General features: G+C 38.4%; 1 protein-coding gene across 1 annotated transcript; it reads left to right on the forward strand.

Moving 5' to 3' along the window:
- Positions 1–5,955: 5,955 nt before the first annotated feature.
- LOC145998662 (histone-lysine N-methyltransferase SETMAR-like) lies at positions 5,956–6,672 on the forward strand. Its single transcript, XM_083135127.1, has one exon. The coding sequence runs from the start codon at positions 5,956–5,958 to the stop codon at positions 6,670–6,672; it is 717 nt and encodes a 238-aa protein (XP_082991253.1).
- Positions 6,673–27,253: the final 20,581 nt, after the last annotated feature.

The raw sequence follows: 27,253 nt of genomic DNA on the forward strand, positions 1-27,253 counted from the left end.
GAATCCACAACCCTCCCTCCACACAGTGACATTCATTCCTTTCCCAAGAACTCTGGAATCGTCCCAGCATCATGATAATGGTGGTTTTGAAAATGTCCACGTTCTTACCCAAGAGTTTGCAAGCAAGAATTGGCAATGGATGATTTGTTTCATTTTTCCACATAGATTTAACCACTAGGCAGTTACATGCCTTCGATGTTACATTTGGGTGCAGCACATCAGTTCTGCCTTGGTTCTTGTCATCTGCTTTCCAGAAGGGTACAGCATTTCTCGAAAATCTACGTGGAACTTCCTGTGTTGGACCCCCAAGTCACAAGGGTGAATGAACCTTTGAAAAGGACATTTCTTGACTAAAGAGTTGTTTCTCTTGGCTGCTCGTCTAGTCACTCAAGATCATTTTGGCGAGAAAATTCAAAAGATACTTATCGATACCAACACGGCTCCCTCCTACTGTTTTTATGAATTCTTGTTCAGATTTCTGGCCTCCCCGATGGCATTGTCACCTCGTAATCAAGGGGTCCCACTTTCAATACCTGGTGGAGGCACATAGTGTTTTGGATCCCACTTTAAACTGCAGGTCCAGTCCCAATTAGCCTTAATGTGCATAAAGTGGACTTAAAACACCAACTCAATCAATCAATCAAATTGTTCAGATTTCTGTACAGCAATCGCAACATTTTTTTCACAAGAATAGAGTGGTTTAAGGAGTAAAAAACTCTTGAGATACATTTTTTTGAATTTGAACTTAAAATTTTGGGTGAGTCAGCACCTAGGCTATTTTGCACCTGTCACGTTATACGGGGTCCAGCCCTTACCATAACAAAAATAGCATAATTGCAATGTTGTTTTACTAAAATATTAAAATATTCCAACTTGTTAAAAGCTAAGATATGAGAAAATACCATGTAATTCAAGTGGTGACATTTTATGATAAATAATAATATTTTTTTGTGACTTGCAAACTGTAAGTTATAGCAATTACTGCCATGTCGAACAAAATAAGGAAAGAACATTTGACTGCCATAACTAGGGGTGTCCAAGGATAAAAATTTGTGATGAGAACATGTGTAAAATTCAAGATTTTCACCATGTTCACAAATTTTGCAAGTTTCCCATCCCGAAACTGGTCCAGAAATGGCAAATTTCATCAGTTCCGTATGATAGGATTTCCCTCCCCAATCATGTTTTGGTAAACTTACAAAATTTGTGAACTGTAGGAGCTGGAGTCATTGGTTGTGAGTATGCGACTATTTTCGCAAAAATTGGTACACATGTCTATTTGATTAACGATAAAGAGAAAATCCTCGCCCATCTTGACGAAGAGATCTTACGGTGAAAATCTTGAATTCTACACACTATCCCCTCCCTCTTCAGTGATTGCTTTTGCACTTCTGGAATAAAAAAACATTAATTTCAAAAAAATTTAGACACTTTTAGCAGAAAGAATACCAAGAAATAACCATTTCCCAACACAATCCTTTGGAAGTTCTTGATTCCTCGGGATCTTGAAAAGTCGAAAATCATTTCCCCAAGTTGGCAATTCACATGCTGTCATTTTGAATTACTTTTCTTTTATACAGTAACCTTTGATGCATAAAAACATTGGTGAAACGATGGAGAGCAGATGAAGTGCTCTCTGCTTGATATCAATGCATCATGAAAAATTTCAAAATGATAAAGAATTGTTCATCATCAAAGTGATAGATATTTATGGAAAGGAAGCAAGGCGAATCCAAATTCTATTTAAATAGTGGACTCAAGTTAGAATTTGTCAACAGCGCCAAGGTATTTTCACTCAATTTCAATTTTATAATTTGTAAAATAATAATAACAAGAAAAGGTAACAACTTCTGTAACTGAGGGTCAAGATATGAAATCTTACTTTGAGTCTCCCTGAGAAAAAATCCTGCGGGCACCTTTGTACCACATTACAATTGTTAAGTTTGGATTTAACTCCATCCCTTATCACAAACCTCTATTTTACTTCTTTTGTATTGACCTGTGTTATCTCTCATGGCTCAATACTGTTGTCTTCATTACATTTAGCCATTGCATCATTCACCATAACATCCTTTTCCTTGTTCCTTGTTGTCAGACAAAAATTGTTTGTAAAGAACCACTATTGAATTTTCTGGGTACCTTTGGATAATTCTATTGCTGTGTTGTTCCTAAATAGTATTCATTATTTGTTTAGTTGACCTCTGTGGCAGCGGGTGACCACAGTGAGCTAAGATGGCGGGTGACCCAGGTTTCGAATCCCAGGCTGGACATGGGTGTTCTTTATGACTGTCTCTTCACCATATCATCACTCATTCTCATCATCAAGAATAGACAAAAGTGATAAAAAAGTGATACTAAATAACAAAAATTCTTTTTTTGTTTAAATATTTATTTCTTTGTTTAAGTGATCTTGCAGGATGGCAACTTTAGGACCATGATAATATTCAAGTATAATTTCCAGTTTTAAACGTGAATTTTCCAAAAATTCAAGGGTACATGCAGATAGATGTTCTCTCTATTTCAATCCTACATATTAGTACCATCTCTCACCATCCACACACAGATATAGTAACAATATAAAGGGTCTGAGTCATTCCAATGTATCCAAAAATTCTAATTCAATTAAATGGTGTACATACTTAAAAAAATATTTAATTTATGGTGCAGAGATTACATTTGCCATTTAACATACTAACACTCGAAATGCATCTACAAACATAAATCACAAATGTTATGGCATATAGTAATCTATGAAAAATTGTTAATTGTATAAAAATTTCAAACTCAATTTAACATCAACTTCGAGATATTTTATCTTGCAATATTCTTCCATCTGTCAGGTAGATTGTTCTGCAAAGGATACTAACAAAGTAAACGGATTGAGAGAATTCTGTTCTATTTTCCACACAGCTTTCTTTGATAAAAATAAAGCTGAACTGTGAAAAACATGCTTCAGTGAATTTATAGACATGTATAAATTCAATGGAATTTTGATTCACAAAAGTTGCTATTTTCACATGCACAGAGAAAAATCCATGCAGAATTAGAATTGGAAATGGTCGGGAAAAAGTGGCTTTCTTAAAAAAAGAAACCTGGGTTTTTTTCTGCGGCTTTTTTCACAAAAGTGTGTCAAATCAATGAAAATACTGGAGTTGCCAGTATTTTTCCTGTTTCATTGTTTTCGTTTAGCTCCCTACTGTAAAGTGGACACTCATTTCAAAATATAAAATACAATTTACAATATGAAATTCGTAGCTAGACATAAACATTGTTGAAACGATTCCTACCGAGTGTTATCTTCATATTTTGGTTGGCTTATTAAATAAATCTATGTAGTATAAACATATTCACATAATTAGAGTACTTTTGTATGTTTTTTTAATATAACCTAATAGTATGATCAGTACGATACTATTTACGATGTTTGAATTGTTATACGAACACGTACATGAAGCAAAAAAGAAAATACTGCTCTACCTTTAGAAAGTCTAGTATCAAATCTCTTTACATTAAATTTTGCGTTCAGTAAAATATGTATATCTGTATTCTGGCTTTCCAGTACATCGTGTATAATTTGGATAAATGGCTGCTAACCCTGGTCACAGAGCAACTAGTGGTGTATTTTCGCTGCTTGTTGCAAAATTCTCAACATTTGTGAGACCTCAGCCCAGTAAATTTATTTCTCACAAGTCGATGCCCTGATCCCAACAATTTCACTGATAAATACATTTCTGATCTTTAAAGTTTATATGGAAATTAATATGCACCCTTAATTAATATTTATATATCAACTCTGGCATAATCATGGTTCAATTATGTAGACTTGCTGTCAAATATTTAATAGATTTAAATTTGTTGTCAATACCTGGGTGCAATGGATTTTTGCGGCCCAGCAGTTGAAAAACACTGGCACTGAAGCAGAAGCAAATAAGACAAATTCTTCCATGCAACGAAGTCAATTTAATAAATGTTGCACTACATATCGAAGTATTTTAGGAAATTTAGCATGAGTGACAGTTTCTCTGCAGTTTCTTGACAAGGACAGTTCATTTTTGAACGACTCCTCAAAACAGAGACCAGAACTGATTCGATGTTCCCTGGAGTGCTAACCTTACGATATGCACCACGTGTTCTCTTCCAGAGGTCTGCAACACCCGGAAGAAACCCTTCTGCAAGGAGGCGTGCCAACAAAAATATGCAACACACACGTCAAGCCAGGTGTTCGACATCGCGCGAGCGAATTTTCCTCCACAACTGAGCACAGACCTCGATGACTGCTAGGTTTGTCTCTTTACCTGGGTATTAAGAAGTCACCTGAGACTCGATGTAGCTCCTGCAGTCACACACGAGCAGCACTATCAGTGTTGTCATTGGCCATTATATTGCACTACGCATGGAGATATTTAAATTCTGCTAGTCGAAGGTTCCTTGAGGTTGTATTAAGTATAACTGTTAGATTTTGTAACTTCTCAAATTACTTTCATTATTATGTCAAACCGACTTCCACATATTTTCCAAATTTGTCTTGAAGGACCTGAAATAGGCTTGTGTGTTTTGTTCATTTTATGTCACTTTCCCGATGCTATGAGGCAAACGGGGAAAGAGAAAGTAGATGATGTCACTTTTGTGGTCTTAAAATCGTAAATCTTCTCTCGGTTTCCTATTACGTCGTTTTTTGTTGAAATTTGTAAATAGCATTGCCTGCTATTTGCAGCCTCTGAAGTTACAAGCTAACAATTATATTTTGCATCGTGTTACTATCAATGTGGTCTGTTGAACTAGATAACAACGTGAGAGAACGACTATTTGTTGAAATAGATGGCAATATGCAAATACCCTTTGTAATGTAAATTCTGATTTCATGTTCCATTTTATGGACCATCGTGTAGCCCTTTCAATGGTTTACACATAGCAATACTGCTTTGACAACAGTGAAAGTTCTGCAGGAGATTTACTGCAGATGACGTAGAGTAAATCCAGTGATACCATTTGCATGTAGGCTTTGTTTACATTTGCTGGAAGTGAAGCCTTGGCATCGCGCTGGCGATGGACAAAAGACGAACGACGAGCGCTTGCGACTTAGTAGGAATGAGCAATCCTACATGAAAGGCTTACGTACGCAAAATTTTGTTACATCGAAAGTTATATCATACAATGACACGAACTTTTGTAAATACCAGTCATGTAATGATACATAATTATTGTTTTATATCATATCGACATGCATACTCATTTTTATGGATTGTAAGGTTTTGGGTAAGGGAATAATGAAGATTAGATAGAGGGCAGAAGGAAATCCGACCTTCAAGTGGAATTGGGGGAAGAAAGAGTAATGTGGATGGAGATACGAAGATAAAAAGCCACAAAGCAGGATTGGTTAGATATTAGGAAAGGAGAAAAATAAGCCCTTCTTCAAAGGAGAATGGAGGATAATAGAGTATCAGGGAGGTAAATAGAAGAATGCAAAATCTAAAAGACAGATGGAGAGGAGAAGGAAATACAGAGTGAGATAGGAAGAAACCAGACCTAGAATGAGAATTGAGGATGAGGTAAGTAGTACGGAGGGAGAGAGGAGAATGTAAAACCCCAAAGGAGAATGGTGGAAGAGATAAATATTTGGTTAGGAAACAAAGAAAGTCAGATATCAAAAGAGAATGAAGAGAGAAAGAGAGAGAGAGAGAGAGAGAGACAATATGGTAGTAGGTAGAAGTACAAGGGTTGGAACTTAAATTGTGGCAACACTGCTGTGGAGACACTATGCAATGGAATGTAGTAGTGGCGCTGATAGCACACGTTGTTGACATACCTACCTTACCTCCGAGCAAATGGACTCGCCCGTCCCACGTCACAGGCAGGCGCACAAGCGAGGGAAACACAGTCACTTTTGAGCGAGCGGTCTAACGTGAAGGTCACTATGTTTTCCAAACAGGAACAACGGAGTTGGATCAAGATTGAATGTGCCAGAGGTCGTACAGCACGACAGTGTCATCAAGGGCTTCAAGAGGCGTGCGGGGAATCGGCATTGCCGTACAGATAGTGGCATGGTGGGTAAAAGCCTTCAACGAAGGTCGGCAAACTGTGGCAGACATGCATCAGGCAGGTCGTCCTAGTGTCTCTGAAGAAGTGCAAGCTGTTGCCGCGTTAGTGGACTGTGATCGAAGCATGACGATTCGTGAGCTCGGCCACGAAACCAGATTAGCGCATATGACTGTGCTTCGCATCCTGAAGGAATGCCTGGTCATGCGCAAAATTGCATCACGATGGGTTCCGCATGAGTTGACGGAAATTCAGAAATGGATGCGTTACGATGCTGCTCAGATGCACTTGGAGCGCTATGAGCGTGAAGGTGAGGCTTTCTTACACCGTATCGTAACACTGGATGAGACATGGGCCAGATGTTACGACCCAACACTGAAACGCCAATCCAACGAATGGCATCATTATGGGTCGCCGCGAAAGTCGAAAGTGCGTCAGAGCCCCAGTGTGGTGAAAGTTATGGTGATTCTCGTGTACGACTGTGATGGTGTTATCCTAACGCATTACGTTCCTCCACGGCAGACTGTAAATGCCCAGTATTACTGTTCATTTTTGGAGCATCAACTGCAACCAGCTTTGCGAAAGAAGCGGCGACACTTTCTGCGCAACCCCCCCCCCCCCCATCATTTTGCATGACAATGCACGGGTGCATACAGTGCAAGCTGTGGCTGCTCTGTTCAGTCGATGGGACTGGGAAGTACTGTACCATCCACCATACTCCCCGGACTTAAGTCCTTGTGACTTTGATTTGATTCTGAAGATGAAGGAACCACTTCGTGGCATTCGCTTCAGAACTGTTCCAGAGATTCAACAGGCAGTAGACCGCTCCATTCGCACCATCAACAGAACAGGCTCTGCTAACGGTATACTACGCCTTCCACATCGCTGGCAATGGGTTCTACACAACGCTGGTGACTACTTTGAAGGACAGTAACAGGTACAAACATGTAACTCTTGTGTATCGGTTGTGAATAAATAGTTGCCACTATTTAAGTTCCAATTAAGGCTTTGATGGAGAATAGAGGGAGAGATAAAAACATAGGGAGAGAGATAGGAGAAACTGAGATACAGTGATAGAATAATGGGAGAGATATGCAGTAGGATAAAGAGTAGGGAGAGAGATAGAAGATTAAAAGGCCTGAAAGGAAATTGAAGACCCCGGTGCAAGAACCAGACAGCTCCACTTTTTGGTCAAAATTGTTTTTCTGCTGTAATCTATCATGAAAAAATGCTCTATCTGCTGGTGCAAGAATCAGACAGCTCCACAGATTTGTTGCTTAGTAGGAAAGGAAAAGGAGTTGTCTGGCATGTTTCTGCTGGCGCATCATCGCAGACAGCTCCTGGATTAGTATGGTTCTTGCAACGGCTATAGTTCAGTGTTCAGCCATTCGGCGGCGTGTAGCAGTTGCTATCGAGACCGCACACTTCAATATGTATGTTACTGTTGCTTCTAGCTATTGCACTTGTATATCCCTTACTTCTTCGATATTTCATTCTTTTATTCAGTTTTCGTGTCTCCTGAAAACTTTTATAATTTGGAGTTGTCTGGTTCTTGCACCGGGGTCTTCAATTTGAGACTGAAAATGAAATATGGAGAGAGATATGGATGAAGTCAGCTCTCTATGGAGAAATATAAAATAAATAAAGATTATGGTAGGAGCCATAAGGAAGTCATGCCTACAAGAATAATGAAGATAGGGAACGAGAATATGGGGAAGATGGAGGATTTGAGAATAGGAGAATAGGGGAAGAAATAAGTATTAGGAGTACAGGAAGAGGTAGATTTCAGGGTAGAAGTCACCTGCAGTCATGCCTTCAAGTGGGATAGAGGAAAGGAAGAGTTGCAGGGAGTGAGCTAGGAGGACACAGGAGAGAAGGAAGTACTAAGTAAGATAAGAGGAAACAAGACCTACAATGAGAATTGAGGGTAAGGTAAGGATAATGGAGGAAGATAGGGGAATGCAAGACCTTAAATAAGAATCATGGAAGTGATGAAAATTAGGGTAGAAGAAAGAATAGACCTCCACGAAGAATGAAGAGAAAGATAAAAAGTATGGAGTAAGATGTGAGGCCTTGAAGGATAATAGAAGTCGAGATAAGAAGCAGGGAGGCAGATAGGAGAATCAAAGATAGGCAAGGTGAAAGAGTTAAGGAGTAGTGAGGAAGATTGGAAGATATAAGGCATCAAATGAGAGTTGTAGACTACTGATGGAAGTCAGCCCTCCAAGGAGAATGAAGAGAGAGAAAAGGAGTATGTCGAGAAGTAGGAGGATGATAGATCTTGGAGGAAAATAAAGGAAGAGAGAAATGTCACACCTAGAATTTGTCGCCCATCAGAATCGAACTCAGTACTTTATTTCGATTACCATATCCCTTTAACCATAACTTTCCTTTATGTTTTGCATTGCCCAGCTAGCAATGGTAAGTTTTTAAGAGGCTTAGAAGAGCTACTTCGACAAGGAAAACACTTGTTTATCAACTTGGCAAGAAGCCACAACAGGATACCGTTTATCTCATATGTCAGAGGTCTGCCCGCATTTGGTTGGTAATCTGCATTGTTTGTCTTCCGGAGGGAAGCACGCTGTGTCAAGGGTTATCCCAGCCAAGCCGCAGAAAGGAATAATGAGCTTCCTGTTTGTTTGTAGAGTTGATAAGATCACGCTATTCACGCTCGTGTGAATGATTAAATTACCATGATTTCCTTATCCAACTTTCCAAAGCCCAAAGCGCCAACAATACCAACCTTCCATATATGGTAATTCTTCAGACAATGGTTATTTCTTACGTTTTAACATAGATCAGAGTTCAAAGAATAAGACGTCAGTCAGAGGGCGCCAGTAGATAACCCCACCCAGTGACAAGCCTTTTTCAGTAATATAAAAGCTTAGGTTTTGCCGCAGAAAGTCAGTGGAAAGAGATTCCAGAGACAGAGAGAGAGTCGAGTCCAGTTCAGTAGAGTTCTTTTCTTCAGTCCTTAGTTCGAGTTCAGATTTAAGGTCTGAGCTATGAAGCCAACTTCACTAGAAGCACAGCTGTAAGGTAATGTATGTGTTTCTATATGTTTTTGTATACTAGTAGGCCTAATGGGCCCATGTAACTTGAATGTTCATCGTCAAACTCCAAAGGAAAGGAGATTCGATCAAACAGATCGATGTGTACAATTTAAACCATCACTCATGGCGAGTGAATACAGTAAAGTCTGTATAAATCCCAACATTGTAATATTTAACCAAAGAATATATGTTTATTAAGTTCATCTTTGTGTTTCTTTTATTTCTCTTGATGTAATACATGTAAGTTCCTTTTCAACAGTCATAGCTATAATAATGATGCCTACTTGGTAATGGTGAATGCCAATTGTCGTAGATATTCTTAACTCTTAGAAGTTAAGTGGTGGAACCCCCCCAAATTGCCCTTTTCTCTTTGTATCTTGTACTCTTCTGCCGGAAGTACAGATGAGAAAAGAGTGTACAGCCCAAGAACCTAGTTCTGTGTCAGGTGAGCGCAGTGGCTGTGAGATCCCTGGTGAGCCCCGGCAAACATATGTCCCACGGACTCTGAGGGTAGCCCAGTGGTAGACTAGGAGGTCTATGGTTCGAGTCAGGGTTCGTGACATATTAAATGGTGGAGGTGCGGGGCATCTCACCAAAAGTAGTAGTAAAAGTGAGAAGGCATCTCACCAAAAATAAGACAAATTTGATTGACATTGTTGAAACTATGACTGTGGAAATACTTGGATGTCTGATCAAGAAATAAAAGAGACAAGGCGTAGTGAAAGAATTGCATCACGTAGACAAATAGAAATTCCGTGTATCCTTAGTGAATGTAACCAGCCTATAGCGGAAAGAAAACCACAAAGAGTCACAATGCCGACCGACTCAGAAAGCACTAGTACAATGGTAACGTCAGTCCCATGTCACGGGCGAGTACCATCCGTGCAACCCGACACGTTTTCAGGAAATAAAGGTGAAAACGTCCGACAATTTATCCAGACCTATGAGAGGGTAGCAACTATATTGGGATGGTCCGAAAGGGATAAAATAAAGTACCTTCCAGCATATTTAAAGAACAGCGCATCTGATTTTTGGGAATTACATAAGAGTACCTTAGAGGCATTAAATTTGTTTTCAGAACTAAAAGCAAAATTAGAAGAAGCCTTTTCACCTGTCTATCCAGAAGGCGACGCGTTAATCGAACTTAGTGCACGAAAGAAGGGTGATGATGAAACAATAGAGCAGTATTACTACTCTATCGTCTTGAGATACAGGTCTCTTTTAGATTAAAGTAATTATTCTATTGGGGGTTAGCGGTAGCTCGTAAGCTCTCGCTTGGCTGCATCTTCTATCTGCGGAGGTACCTTAATAAACTTAACCTACACAATCTTTTATTTGAATGGCAACTCTCATATTTTCGGTTAAAATGACCTAAAGACTGCAAAGGCAAGGTTGGCTTGAGAGAAAAGCGTATTACCTGTCTCGTTCTCGAAGAGAAGACCAATGAGTTTCCAAGTTGAACTCTCACTCACTTGCTGACGTTAGCCTCTTAAATTCTCACTCAGCTTCGCTGTGTACCACTTCCAAACAAGTTTCTGAAAGTCTGAATCCAGCCTCAATCTCCTTCAAAATCCAACTCACTCTCCTCTCTCCAAAACTCAAAAACCCCGAACCACTCTCCTGTTCTCTTCCAAAACTCAAGCCCAACTCCCTTCTCTCTCCCGAGCCAGATCCAACTTGCCTCCCTCCTCATCAAAACTCCTCCCCTTTTTCTCTCTCATCAATTTTCCTTTGCAAATATTGGCGAATGCTTTTCGCTGAGCTGGTGCTGAAGTTAACACTTTCCTATACTTCCTGTCAGGCTGCCTAGCTACACGTAACTCGAAAATGAAAATGAGAGATACGTGACGGTATCCAGCTGGGCGAAAAAAATTCCTTTGAATTTTTTAAAACGTTTAGACAAGTGGCAGGTACAGTGCCGGTTATGCCAATGCAGTCCCTTAGAAGGTCTATTTATTTAGTGAAGAAAATTAAAAATACATTTCACATCAGTGAAAATAAACACTACAGACTAACCCTAAAACTAAAGGGAAGGAAAAAAAAATGCAGTCAAAATTAGATTTGGTTGACGGGTGTCAAGTCGTAATCTAATTTGGACTATCGAAGATCAAGACAAAAGCTCTGTGGGAGCAAACGAAAATTAAGAGCCGAGATGGCAATCAAAAATGAGAAGTCCAATGCCATATTTCGTTCGTCTCTAGCATGAATGAAATGAACGCGTGCGTACTACAATATTTATGCTGAGCACGCATACATTGGCTTCCAAGAAATGTTTAACAACACGAGCTAAGCGGTAATGTCAGCTCGGGTCAGAGAACCATGAAAAAGATGTTGATACATCAAACACACACCACTGAACTCACTTGTCAGCTGAACTGACGTCAGAATGGCCAAAGCCATAAGTTGTGGCTCCACCCACTAAGCATGTGGGGGGGGGGGGGGGGCTGACACCAAAACACTTGGAATATGGGAGCAACTGCTCACGCCACAATAAATTGCAAGACAATTTGCACTAATATAAGAGGATCCTGGTGAATGTATATTGTATCGAAGCACACGCAAGGTTCTCCGTCCATTGAATCTCTCTGAGAGAATAATATATGTATAGAAGATATAAGTACCATCTTCCAATAAAAATGAGAGAAAAAAAAGATTGTTGAAAATATATATACTGCATTACGTATTAAAATACCAAAATTGTCCAACACCGTCCATTAAATATGAGTAGAAATTTGAATACACACGTGATAAATAAAGAAACCCAACTTAGGCCACTACAAATACATAATGAGTGGAATATTAAAATCAAATGTCCATTATATGTGTATATCTTGGTTAATAAAAAAAAATGAAAATCCTACAGTCCTTGCTGTATGGCGTAAAAGTTCCTATGTAAGGTCCGAAATGTTCTGAAGACACGCGAAAGCACTTGCGTGTAGTATCCACTGCATTCCATGGAGTCCGTGCAAAAGTGTTTGCAACTGCGAAAACCGGAACGAGGGTGTCAAAATTTACATCCCAATCATCACTTGAGAATATCGGTCCTTTTGTAGCTTAAGGAACGAGAAGTGTTCATGATTGTACCACTGGATGTAAAATTCTGGGTGAGGGACGTTTGATGAGGGGTGGGGGGTAAATCTTGATGATCGGCGGGTGAACAGAAGGAAGAAACAGTTGGAGTAATTAGTGCTGCTAACTGTACTGTAAAATTAATCATCCAGGGGAGAATGCTGTTCACCGGACTAGGGAACCTAGTCTCGTAAAGTCTGCCTCGCTGTAGAAGTAACAGCTAAAGTAGGTGTGCTTGTCGGGTTGCATATGCCTGCACTCGAAGATGGTAACACACTTGTGGTGGGGACCGTACATGAAAGTAAAGCTGGTCTTGCTGCGTACGGGCGTCTGAATGATAACCAAATCGAAGGAGACTGAAGATGGGGTAAAAGGTGTCATGTTTTCTTCTGGCCACTTGAAACTTGTAGGCTGGGACACATGACGGGAAAAGTTTTCATCCACTGCATCACTTTGAGCTGGAATGTAGTTCTGACTGGAGTTCCAGCGGAAATAAAGACAGTACTTTTAGGAAAAGGGGGCGTGTATCCGCTGCATCTTGAGGGCCGGAGCGTAGAAATGGGACAAAATTGTAGGTGTGCTCTGGTGGCTGGCACAAATCCCATCGGCCGACGGTCGCTGTGCAGTCCTGAGTTCGAGGAGGTAATGCGAAGTACTCGGCGGGTTTATGTATGCCGGGTGAAAACTGAAATTGTTGACTCCACGAACTGAGAGGCGATGGTAAATGGAGCTGCTCTCAGAAGGTCACCGGCGCGTAGAATTCCAATGTTGAAGGCGTCTCAGGTAATCTCTGCTATGCGATGTAGACGTCATGGAGATACGAGACATTATTAGGTGAGGATAGGAATGAGGTGGCCAATTAAAAAAGGAACAGGGAAAGGTTTCAAAATACATTCTTTAAAATCACAATAACCCAGAGTATGCCATTCAAATAAAGGTACAATATCACTAAAAATGGGGCCTAATGTCAAATAAAATATAATAACTAATAATAAAAAGCAATAAAGAAAGTAAATCAATTTTAAATAACTGATATGCTAAAAATGTGAAGGATTACGATGTGAGACATTATTTTACCATTACGGGAGTGTAAACGTGGTGAAAATATTGATCGAAGGCTAACAAAATTGCACTAATTGCCTCTAAATCTAAAGAGGTGATAATAAACAAAGTAAATGAGCGGAACCAAATTTTTGAATTTATCTTCAAATGTTAATTATGTAGGTGACGTAAAAGGAATTGAATTGACGCAATAATGACGTAGTATCCCTTAGGTACTAGTAGAAGGGAATTTGTAAACAAACTAAAAATGTAATTGAACATGCCTCATCTCAATTGTCGTGTCCATTGATTGACGAATATGAACAATCTCATCAGCAAAAATAAATTGTCAAAGTACTTGTCATATCCATACTACATTATATATCTGAATACTTTATTTAAATAACTCCAATAGTTCACCATTATTAGTACTGAATTTTTGTCTGTATGAAGATTCTGAAGTGCCAACTTGGAATTGATGTTTCGTCGTTGAACGCTGGATCGAGTTATTATCCGAAGTGCAAGAATGTCATGACGTCAGAATAACTCTCGGGGGAAAATTCTGGGGTGGGGAAATTCTAAAAGCTAAGCATGCTGGAACATGGTTCGATCTTTCCCGGCTGCGAGAGCAATAGAGTCGCCGCTAGGCAACAGATTATGCGAAGTCAGGAAAAGGTAACAAGAGATGTATTGTTCTGCTCATAGTCAGTTCCTTGGAAAAGGAGCGGAGTTAGCCATTGTGCATTGTCATATTGCAATCCTGTCATTGTATCAATTTTCACCTTCGGCCGGAACTGTCCAAGGTTACTGGATGTATGGGAACGCTGAATTGCTGCCTTCGGAGTTTGCTAGAATTAACTGACGCCGGTAAAAGGGAATGGAGGAAATTAACTTGCAAGAAATGTGAGTCGCCGGTATGGGACGAAGCTTCACTGGAAATCTGGAGTGGAAAAGGAAGGGAAGGGGGGGATTCTTTATTTGCAGTTCGGATTCATCGCGGCGCTCTGGACAGAAAGAAATAGTGGATGCGCAACATACATGCGCCAAAGATCCAAGCGCGTGTCGTTATGTAACAAACGTGACTACACATTTGTGAATGTATCTTGTTCGAGTTCTATGCAACTTGATCATAACAATGATTCCGTATGAAATGAAATCGTTATCTGGGTCATTCAGTACTATTTTAATCTTGTATTTCAAACTTTCTTTTACAGGCTTGGAGCACGGGAAACGAGAACACAATAAAATAATCGTATTAAGAAAACATATGGCAAAGATCGCTATTATTAATACCTTATGCAAAGTTCATACGGATACTGAAACGCTGCGAAAAATATTTCCGAAAATGATAACGCCTGAACTGACGGGAAATGAAGATATAATATTATATTTACTAACAAACTATGCAAAGTGAAAAGGTTGCAATCCTTTTTGGACCACTTAGTGCGCTGAATTCTCTTTAATTAGGCGTGATATGATCTCTATATTGACATATTTAAAAGGATATCGTAGCTATGCGTTTCCTATTCTTTTATATTAATGCAAATTACAACTATTCACTTTGGAACTAAATATATGTAGGGTGGATGGGCAAAAAGGGGAAAAAAAAATATAATGCCTTAATTATGTGAATATAGTTCAGCCATTACTAGTTTTATAACACACGAAGGGTCAAGAAAATATTTTGTTCACGGGTCTCTATTAAAATATGCTTTGCATATTTATATATACGTAACATTTACTAAAGTCTTTATTCAGACTGGACATTTTCGCCATTCTGCCGATAGCAGAAGGTACTTTCACCAGTTATTTGGGATCCCTGGGTAACTGGAGAAAATGGTATTCACTGAGCGCATTTACATATTATTTCGTATTTTTCACCATTTCTTCATTATGTGGAGCTACTTGATAAATCTCACTGTATAAATGCGCATTTCATAAACTTCTAACGTCGCCCTGTGAACGTCACACTCTTCCGCCTAACTAGTGTGCATAATTGGCAAATAAATTGACTAAAGTACATCCATGTGTTTAATAACCAATAAATATTCACATATAAAATTAATACTTTTCGTAAAATCGCCCAAATAGCTGTTGCCTGTTATTCGTGTTCTTGTGATGGACAGAGATGATGTTACAAAACCTCTGTGACTGCTAAAACGCGTTCTCATGTGTTAGTGGTTGCTCAATTTCCTACGTATTCTCCGCTTGTTTAGGGTCTGACTGAATGTAAACACGATGAGGTCTTAAGGCGAAAGGCGTACAAGATTCTGCTTTATTAATTCTAAATATAGGTACAAATTCGCAAAACTTTAACATTATTTAATGAAAATTGATAATCAATTTTACCTTAATTTAAACAATCTCTAACGTGTATCTGTTATTCAGTGAGTAAGTGATTAACGTCGTGATTAGGGAAGCACAAATCTGTTAATTAACGCTAAGGAACGTTGATATTGATGAATGCCGTAACTCGAAATATAAATATCGTAATTGCGCGTCAACTTTGAACAATATATATAATATAAATACACATGAAATTTAAGGTATTAAAATTTGTCATGAGCTATAAAATGAATGCGTAGGAGGAATATTCAACTGTCCATCAAAGCAATAGCTCAGAGAGGGTAAAAAATATAACATCAACAAAAAAAAATCTCGCTAACATGTGAGAAACATCCGCGCCGTGCTCTCTTAATTGTGTCCAGTTAAATCATTATAAGTTGGCTTTGCCTAACTTTTGGGTGCTTGAAACAGAAATATATATTTATATAATATGTGTACGTACTGATTCATATCACTAAAGCCTATTCATTGGCTTAAAACATCTTACACTCTGCCATAGCAGACTGTTTTATTTATATATATATGCGCTTTATTCACCATTATTCATTTCTCGATCTATTTATGCATATAACTAAAGCACCTTTTATTTCTAAACCAGAATCCACTAATTAATCGAGCGGTTTATACTCTGAACTAATGGTAGCGTCACTCTAACTACGTACGACCGGCGTACAGTAGCGGACATAATTGCTGCTTCATTGCCAGAAGTATAATAAGCGTTTCATTTCTTCACATGTCAACATATAGTTAGATATAAACAATTTAGTCCTTAATTAAGGTAACGTAAGGCAAAACGACTGACTCGTGAATTCCTCGACTATCTCCTGAAGCTAAGCATCCTTCTTTGAGGAGCTAGGAGCATTGTGTCATTACGAATATAAATGAGTCGACCGCGGAACCTTGTTCGTTCCCAAAACTACATTTATTTAAAATTAATATCCTCTTGGCAATAATCTGAACAGTTTATAGCTCATGCATTTTAGATCATTGACAATTTACTGTAATTTTTGAACGAAAATAAATTTAAACTTTAAAGAACTTTAATTAATAAACAACAAAAACAAATCGAATCAGCATACTCGCCGCTGGACTCAGTGAATACATAATGCAAATGAGTCGGAGTCAAGACTAAATTATTTTCCTCCTTAGCGATAATCTCACTATTCACTTTTAGTTAAGGATATAATTAATTAAAAGACATGAAAGGGAAAACTGAAACATGATCTGAGCAAAATTATCGGGAACATAAAATGTAAGAAAATCGTTCACATAATTTCTGTAGCTTACTGCACTGTTATATCACTTATCACATAAATCACGTACAAAAGTAATGTAAAAAATTCATTCTAAATTTTGCGTCAAAGGATCATCAAATTTGAATTTGCACTTTTCAAGAGTAGATTAAATCCTGGAAATGATGAAAAGTTTCCAGATGGGAGATCTGTCATAGCCAGGGTACCGGGTTCGCGAGCGAACCACAGCGCTACCAGGAGCGAAGCGATAGGGAAACGTCCAAGGACGTCCCTGGGCTGGCCGCATTTTCGGCAAAATGGGCCTCCCTAAAGTCCGACAACATCTTCCGCGAAGCGGAATGACGGACGCTCCCGATACCACAGTGCCAGCCCGACGCGGACAACCGCGACGAAGCTAGGGCGCAGGGCTGTACCCAGATCGCCCGCGGCTATGGAAGAAAACATTCTATTTTATTTTCCTCCGCATTGTATTGCGTGTGACTGCGGCGGTGATTAGCCTATCAGGGTGGGAAGTGACTCAAATTTCAACATCTTACATAATGAACATTCGTATCGTCGCTGCCAATTTCTATATAAGACTTTCACGTTCACCAATGTAAGTTTAGATAGCTCCAATTCGTGCAATTTGAAATAACATTAGTTACCGTTGATAGTACACTAATTACTCTAATTTGGAAGAAAGGGTGAATCACCTGTTGTTAAAGGGGTTCGCTGTTGACTGTTATTTCACACATTTCCAGCACATCCCTTTGTGTCAAAAGAAAAGCCAAATCGTTGGGTTAGGGAGGGGGGTAAATGACGCTAATTTTCATCACATTTCGTATAGAAATTGATGAAATTCCGCACCTGCACCACGTCTTGTGACACTGGTGAACAAAAGGAAGGTACCTTAATATACTTAACCTACACAATCTTTTATTTGAATGGCAACTCTCATATTTTCGGTTAAAATGACCTAAAGACTGCAAAGGCAAGGTTGGCTTGAGAGAAAAGCGTATTACCTGTCTCGTTCTCGAAGAGAAGACCAATGAGTTTCCAAGTTGAACTCTCACTCACTTGCTGACGTTAGCCTCTTAAATTCTCACTCAGCTTCGCTGTGTACCACTTCCAAACAAGTTTCTGAAAGTCTGAATCCAGCCTCAATCTCCTTCAAAATCCAACTCACTCTCCTCTCTCCAAAACTCAAAAACCCCGAACCACTCTCCTGTTCTCTTCCAAAACTCAAGCCCAACTCCCTTCTCTCTCCCGAGCCAGATCCAACTTGCCTCCCTCCTCATCAAAACTCCTCCCCTTTTTCTCTCTCATCAATTTTCCTTTGCAAATATTGGCGAATGCTTTTCGCTGAGCTGGTGCTGAAGTTAACACTTTCCTATACTTCCTGTCAGGCTGCCTAGCTACACGTAACTCGAAAATGAAAATGAGAGATACGTGACGCTATGTTGAAATTGTGTCAGAGAGCTGACCCACATATGAACACTGAAAGCAAAATGAACTATATTTATAGAGGACTCAGTGAGGACCAAGTTGAGAAACTAGTTCCCATGAGACCGGAATCGTTAAGTGATTTGTTAAATAACCTTCGATTAATGGAAAGAGCAAAAAAAACAGGCTTCATTAACTAATAGTGCGTTATCAAAGAAAAAGGTAACTGAACAAAAAGAGAAAGATGTCCTTTCATCTTTCGAAAATAAGGGACAAAATACATCCTTTATTAAGACTAATCAAGAGTCTCATCAAGCACAAAATAGACCACAGAGCCAAATATTGAATCGACCTCAGAATCAACAGGTATCACAGAATAAGTTCTTTCAAACCAGGTATAATCTTAGGCCCAGGCCGGAAAGACAAGATAACCAGTATCAGCGAGGAACAGGTAGGACATTTAGGAATCCACCTAGAAATGATTTTCCCAAGCGTACTTTCACAGCAGAAGTAGCCACGCCACCTAGAAACGAGTATAGAGGCAATGATTTTAGAGGGAATAATTATAGAGGTAACAATTACCGAGGTAATAACTATGGAGGTAGTTCTAATCAGTATAATCGCAATGATAGGGGTATAAATTCAAATCAGAATTTTAGAAACAACGATAAGAGTAACATTCAGTGCTTCTCTTGTCGAAATTTCGGTCATTATGCAAGAGAATGCCCACAAAGGAGAAGGTCTGACTTCGATAACCGAACACCCACAGGTAATCAAGCTTCCTTCAGAGATCAAAAAGGTGTACAAGGGTTAGTACAGAAACCAGTAGAACATCAAGTCAACGAAATGTTAGCTGAGATGTTAGTGTCAGAACTGCTTGGAAAAATGCGTTTGACGGAGGGTAATGACGCACCTGTCCATGCCGTTCGAACCCCAAACGAGTAAGGACGGAGCGAGATGGGGATCGCTTCGTAAATCAGGCGAACTATGTAAAACCCCTAAAACCATTAGAGAAACCGTTAGAATCTGTGATATATGAGTCTCACCGTTATCTGAGACCACACCTATATGTACATTTATTTGGGAAAAAGGAATTAGCTTTGTTAGATACAGGATCGGAAATTAGTATCATTAATCCTGTATTATTGCCAAGGAAATTCGTCAGCAACAGTAAAAAGATAGGTTTAGTGAGTATTCGAACCTTGCTTGATACAGATTCAGATTTATATCCAGTCCATAAGGTGTATTTTAGAGCAAACGGCTTAAAAATGTGGATAAACTTCGTATTTATGGAACCAAAAAGAGGAGAAAAGGTCTCCCCTGTATTACTTGGTAGTGATTTCTTTAATAAGTATATGAAATGGATCAGTCCAAAGGAAATCTGCTTAAAGCGCCCAGGAGAATTCCAGCGAATGGAAAGAAAAATTCCGTTGGTAAAAATGGACATTGACGGCAATATTCCTTCATACTCTGGTCTTATAAAAGTTATCAGCTTTCATTCCCAAGTAAAAGAAAGACAAGAAACAAGTTTTAATCAAGAATCACCATGCATAGATAAGGAGTGCGGATCCCTAATGATGAGTGATAGTGACTTTCAAAATAAAGAAAGGCCTAGTAAGATAATCTTAACTCGGTTCATTAATCTTATCAAGAAGTTGAAGCAAGCTAACGCTTTTGATGCCTACGTGATGTCGAAGCGACGCCAAAATATCACGCCACTAAGCAGCAAACACGTGATAACGTCCGGTGGTGACGAAATGACGCCACACCAGCGATTAGGATTTAGCCACTCAGAGAACATAGTCGAGTCTTGCGACCGCACCCAGTTGCGCGCGCATGTGACGCCATCATGTCGCCAAGAGGGAACACATGATCCAGTCAGCCAACCAGAAGCTATCTCAAGGAACGCCGACCGCACCCAAGTGCGTACGCAAACAACAACGCCAGATAACACCGAACATAAAGTTTCGAGTAAATCAACGCAAAGCAACAGTGAGTCTGAACTTAGTGAGTCTTCACGTTGTGATTGTGATCCAGCACCTATTGGGAAGCCACCAGCTACAGACATTTTGGATTATCCAACTTCTTTACCAGATAATCAGGTAAATATAACTTCTTTGAAAGGTTCAGGTTTTGATGATAATTTTGAAACCAGTTTAAAGGCTAGAAAAGAGAAAAGGAGAAAGAGGAGAAAGGAAAAGAAAGTGTTTAAAGTGATGGTAAATACATTTCTTCCATCTCGTCAGCATACGCATATCGCCGTAACTTATCCATATACAACGTTAAAGGAAAGTGATAGTGAATATTTACTAGAACCTTCTGATGGTTTGTACAATCAGTTTAGATGTTTAGTGCCACGAATGTTAGTGAAACCTTCCGACTTGAAAGTTGTGCCGATAATTAATATGGGTTATGCCAGTGTTAATATTCCATCCGGAACAGTGATAGGAAAATTGGAATGTCTTTCGCCGCTAACGCAATCCCAAGTGAAATCTTGTTATGCAGTGGATCTAGATGTTTTACACAGTGGAACCACTCCAGGGAAAGAAGATGAACATGACCTAGCAAAAGAGTTAGACATCAATCCCGAATTGACACCAGCACAAAGGAATGAAGTTCTCGATTTAGTGACAAGTTATAAAGACTGTTTAGCATGGACTGCCGATCAGCTAGGAGAAACAGACGTTTATGAATTTACTCTGCCATTGAAGACGGAAACTCCTGTAAGTCAACCGCCTTATAGGAATAGTCCGAAGCAGCGTGAGTTTATAAAGCAAGAAGTGCAACAGATGCTTGACATAGGAGTCATAGAACCTAGTAAATCACCTTATGCTTCACCTGTAGTATTAGTAAAGAAGAAGAATAACGAGATACGTTTCTGTGTAGATTACAGAAAATTAAATGCGATTAGAGAAGAAGATAGTTATCCTTTACCTCGTATAGATGATATCATACACTTTTTGGGCAACATCAAGTATATAACATCTTTAGATTGTCGTTCAGGATATTGGTCAATACCAATTAAAGAAGAAGATCGACACAAGACCGCGTTTATCACGGGAGACGGACTTTTCTATTGGAAAAGGATGCCATTTGGTTTACACAGAGCCCCAGCAGCGTATCAGCGATGCATGGACCAAATTTTTGCTTCTATGAAGTGGAACAGCCTTGCAGTTTATCTCGATGATTTAATAGTCTTCGCAGACAACTGGGAAACGATGGTATATCGCTTGTCAGAAGTTTTTAAACGGCTAAGAAGTGCTAATTTAAGATTATCGCCAACTAAATGCCATTTCGGATACTTTGAAACAGAAGTATTAGGATTCATCATAGGGAGAGACGGAGTTAAAACCGACCCCAAGAAAGTACAAGCAATCAGAGAAATTTCGGAACCTAGGAATGTCACCGAGATTCGCAGATTTTTAGGAATGTGTGGATATTACCGACGATTCGTCAAAGATTTTAGTCAGCTTGCACAACCGCTTACAAAGCTTACAAGAAAAGACCAAGAATTTATTTTTGGAGAAGAGCAAAGAAAATCGTTTGAGAAGCTGAAAGAATGTTTGATGAATGCTCCTGTATTACGACATTTTGAACCAGGAATTCCTATAGAATTGCACACCGACGCTTCAGAGTCCGGTATAGGTGTAGTACTATGTCAGAGTAGACCGAATCCAAAGGATCCGTCATCAAAGAAGAGAATTGTAAATCCGATAGCTTACGCTAGTAGGACTATGAATGGACCCGAGAGAAATTACTCTATTGCCGAAAAAGAAGCATTAGCTGTAGTGTTTGGAATCACACACTTTCGAACATATCTAATAGATCAAAAGTTCACAGTAGTAACTGACAGTCATGCCTTATGTTGGTTAAAACGATGTAAGGATCTTGTAGGGAGATTAGCTCGATGGGCAATAAGATTGCAAGAATATAACTATGATGTTGTTCATAAATCAGGAAAATTGCATTGCGCACCAGATTGTCTCAGCCGTATTCCATCTACTTCGCTATCAGCTCAAGAAAGAGAATGCATAGAAGAAGGAGCCATTGTCGCCGTCGCCCAGGTTAGAACGGAGACACATGACATGGAAAAAGAAAAAAAGGATATCGGAAAATTGCAGAGAGAAGACCCAGTGATAGCTAAACTAATAACAGATAAAGAAACCGACCCCGATCAATTAAATGTACGATACTTTGAAATTAAAGATGGCATATTGTATCGAAAGTTTGGAGACCAATACGTGTTAGTGGTACCAGAGAAATTGAAAGGAGAAATTTTGAGAGAAGCTCATGATTCTCCTCTCACCGGAGCACATTTAGGAATAAGTAAAACTCGTGGAAAAATCATGGAACGTTATTACTGGCCTAATATGAAAAAGGAAATTATTTCATATGTCCAAGGATGCCCAACTTGCCAACAAAGGAACCGTAACGTTGGTAAACCTCAAGGTTTATTACACCCGATACCTATTGGAGAACCATTCGCTCGTGTATCCACGGATATATTAGGACCGTTGCCAAATTCTAAAGGATTTCAGTATGTCATTACTGCAACATGCTATCTTACAAATTGGATAGAAGCAAGATGTCTAAGAACAGCCACAGCAAAAACAGTAGCCAAATTTCTTCTAGAAGATGTGATATGTCGACACGGATGTCCTCGAGAGATACTCTCCGACAGAGGATCTGTGTATATGGCAAAGGTAACCGAAGAATTGTTGGAACTCATGAAAGTGAAACATGTGTGTACGACCGCTTACCACCCTCAGACAAATGGTAAGGTAGAGAGATTCAACGCTACGTCAGCACAAATGCTAAGTAAATACGTAGAACATCATCAAAAAGATTGGAGTGATTATTTGAGATTATGTGTTTTCGCTTATAATTGTTCAAAGGTAGATCAAATTGGTTATTCACCTTTTGAACTAGTATACGGTAGAAAACCGGTATTCCCTTTGGAAACAATGGGAATAGAATCACTTAAGACACAAGATCCAACCATGCATACGACGCACTTATCTCAACATTTGGAGGACATACGCCAATTAGCAAGAAAAAGACATGAACAGAGACAGATCTATGACAAGAAACGGCACGATGAAAAAGTAAATGATGTACAATTTGTTGCCGGAGATTTGGTTTTGGTATACCAACCCGCACACAAAATAGGATTAACAGAGAAGTTAAGACGAAAATGGAATGGACCATGGGAAATTATAAGATATTTGGGAAACAATGTATTCCATGTAAGAAAGTTAGTAGGACGAAAGGAAATGAAAGTCAATGTTAGACGTTTGAAGAGATATTATTCGCCGAATCAATGGTTATTATATTTTGGAAATGTAAATCAGTAAAGACCAAAATCACAAATAACTCAGAAAGAGAAGAAACTCATCCTAATCACACGTAATTTTGTTCCTTTGTTTAAAGAAGGATCGAACTAGTGTTGAAAAGAAAAGATAATCCAAGAAACTGGTATTTCAGTTATGCATAAAAGAAGAATGTATATACATTTTCTTTCAATATGTATTTCATTATCATTATCATCTTCTCGTCAATTGAATGAACTGGCCATTCATTTAAAAGACAATCATTTCAGTATCATCTTTTTTTCATTTATTACTTCATCGAAAATATACATTTGTATAATACAGACGAAGGCATACCTATATCAGGATTTATCTTTAACAGGTTCTACTTAAAGATTGACCTAGTGGATATCTTCACTTAAGAATAGAATCGACCTTCTGTTTCTTCTCGCGGAGAACAGTTAGCCGTTAGGTGAGTTAAGAAATTTTATGAGTTATATCACCAAGAATAGAGTGTTTGCATGACCTCTTTTCTCGTTTTAAAGTGTTTTTGTGATTAAATGTCTGAATCTGCATCCAAAGAAATATTAAGCGAATTAGATATTTTTGAAGTGTTATTAATAACAGACGCCGTTAGAAGACGAGTACAAGAAACAATAGATGAAATTTTAATCGAAACATTTATTGGTTGTTCTTTAATTGAAGTTAAGAATAGTATAGGACCAAATGCCCTTGTGTTTTTAGCGCAAGCTTTGTGTGCCTATTATTTGGTATTTGCAAATTATAAAATAGATCCATTAGTCAGTGGAGGAGTTCAAGAAATTCCATATTTAGAGTGGAATAGACTATTACTCAATGTAAAAAGAAACACTATAATAGTTTTATCAGAGTGGAGAAAAAGGTACGGATTAAATTGGAAATTGAAAGTTACCGCCGATTCTCAAGGACATATAACGCTAGCCCGAATACCAAATCCCGCTGAGAAAAGCGCAGACCACTGAGAGTCAATGTCCTTACACTATACAAAGAAATATCCTCATATTCCATTGGAATTAGAAGATAGAAAGATTAAGTATAGAGAATTTTTGCCCTATTTCTTTGATGCCAAAAGGTATACGATAGATCAAGTCTTAGAAAACCAGAGCATTGCTAGATTCGAGTATGTGTTAAATGATATACTTGCTAAGGTTACCGTAATAAACTTCGCAGATGTATATTATGTATTAATAAGAAGATTGTTCGAATTGTGTACACCATACGGTCCACCACCGCTAGTAACCATACAAACAGTACAAGGAACAGAGCCGAACCAGTTACTTTGGCTAAACCATTTAAGAAACGAAAGTTAAACAATGAGTCTTCAACCTCTAGCTATTGTACACGATAGAAGTAAGGTCTATTGTCCTTGTTGTGAGAGACAAGAATTAGCCGAATTTCATGATTTCGGATATAATCGATTGTATTGCATCAATATGCTTTGTCGATATTATAGATATTATGGCTTAAGACAAGAAAAGGAGTACTTGTTTAAACCACGATACACATTAAGACTACCTAGAAGCTATTTTTGCAGACATTGTAAAGAGTTTTGTCATAAAAGTGTCCAGCAATATACAACTTGCCTAAGGTTTTATGAAGAAAGACCTTGTGTTTTTGACAAATGATGAACTCAGTACCCAGCAACATGATTGAAGTTATGAGGAACATAATACCTCCTCGATATTGGGAGAATGAATGTAGTACTTTAATAGTCCATGTAGGTAGATTTTCTCTGCCATATTTTTGTTGTCCACCAGCTCATGAATCAATAATTTATACTACGAGACGACATTTCACTTTTCCCTATGAACCTCTAATTAGAGCAACGAAGGTCATACACGACTATGGGGAAAATTTACATAACGACCTGTATGTTTACGAATTACGAAACTTACGACATGAGGACGAAGTTCATGTAGTCCAGTGTTTTAAGGATCTTGTCAATAATGTCTTATCTGAACAACATCCTACTTTGGTATTGCATCAACCTGTAAATTCTGTTGATGATATTTGCTTGTTTATAAGGGACTATAAGGATAGAACCCCAAAAGTAAAACTTTTTCCATTCAATAAAGTAAAAGGAGAACTTAAGTATACCGGGTAATGTTATATTTTCTTCCTCCCTAGACACAAGCCGGGGAACCCACAAGATTTTGATGGCTTTGGATCTTACCAAACCCGACTTATGGACTTGGATTCTAAAGAACGTCTATGCTCTGTTTGACGTACAACATTTTTTTTTTCGAGGGAATTTTATGATCAAAGAAGGAACATTGTTTGAATGGAAACAATTCTTAGATGCTAATGTAGAGTTTGCTATTATACATGATATGGACATAAATGTTTTTCTTCAGAAAGTCGCCAGTGATACAAAGAAGTTTGTATTAGAGAACTTTCAGAAATATGGTAGTAAATGGTTATTTACGTCAACTTTTGATAGGGAAACAAACACTATCAAATTGATAGCTTATATCAACCCAGAGAAAAACATTCCGACCTCAAAGTAAACAGTAGTAGTAATATAGATTGTAGAGAAAAAAAATGGCTGAAAGTAGTAAAGATACTCCCATTGAAGAGCTATTGAAACAATATGCCCAAAAAGAATTAGAGAAATTACACCAAGAAACTATAACTCTTAGTGATTCTAGTACAGACTCTAGTGCAAGTGTTGTAGTTAATGAAACTTTACCCTCAAATATTACTTATAGTATGTTTGAAAAGGATTTACCATTAGTAACTTCTAGTCCAAAAACATCTGTGAATAGGGAAATGATAACGATATCAGATCATGATACCATTATAGATATTTTAGATTCATCATGCATTGAGAAATCAGTAGGGAGAGGGACTATCACTATAAGCAGTGATGACTCTTCTTCCAAAGAGATAATTACAAGTTCTAACGAGGAAAGTGATATTGTCGAAGTCACATCAAGATGTTCGACAATGTCCATTAGTACACTATCTTCAGAATTTTCTGATTATTTTGACTTAGGAAGAGCCCATAGTTCAATTGAACTAAGACAAACCCAATTAGAAAGTAGAGAAAGTAAGGAAAAAGTTGAAAAGGTAAATGAAGGAGCAAGTACAAGTAGAGATAACACAATTTCCAAGGTAGTAGAAAATCCAAATTTATCAACAGCCCAAACTATAAAAATAAAGGATATGTTAGAAATAGCTAGCCTTACACATAAGTTTATGAAAGGTCCTTTTAAGAAATGTTTCATAGCAAGAGAAAATAAACATATTACGTATGGAACCAATGTTTTACCTTTAATAACATCCAATCCACTTCAAGGGAAATCTACAGTTGAAAAACATTATATGAGTTATATTCGTTTTGGTTTAAGTTTGAGACCAAATAAAATAGATAGAGAGATATGGCTTAAGCAAAATGCCTATCAATTAGACGCTTATATACAACGTAGCATATGGATGTATGGTGATCAGTGGAAATTTAGTTGCCAATTTGATCCAACCATAGCTAAGCTAAGACTTGTTAGTCTGCCTAAAAGAAATGCACCTTAGTCAAGGTATCCGTTAAATTTTTCCTATAGTAACTGAACTCAAATTTTAATTGTAATACCTTGTAATAACTAATAAATTGTATTTTTAGTTTTCTAACCAGTTTCAGAAATCTCAGTGAACAAATTGGTATAAGTTCCAAACCTATTTCCAAAGGTAC

This window comes from Lepisma saccharinum, chromosome 14 (assembly GCF_977018435.1).
Source record: "Lepisma saccharinum chromosome 14, izLepSacc3.1, whole genome shotgun sequence".
Classification (NCBI taxonomy): domain Eukaryota; kingdom Metazoa; phylum Arthropoda; class Insecta; order Zygentoma; family Lepismatidae; genus Lepisma; species Lepisma saccharinum.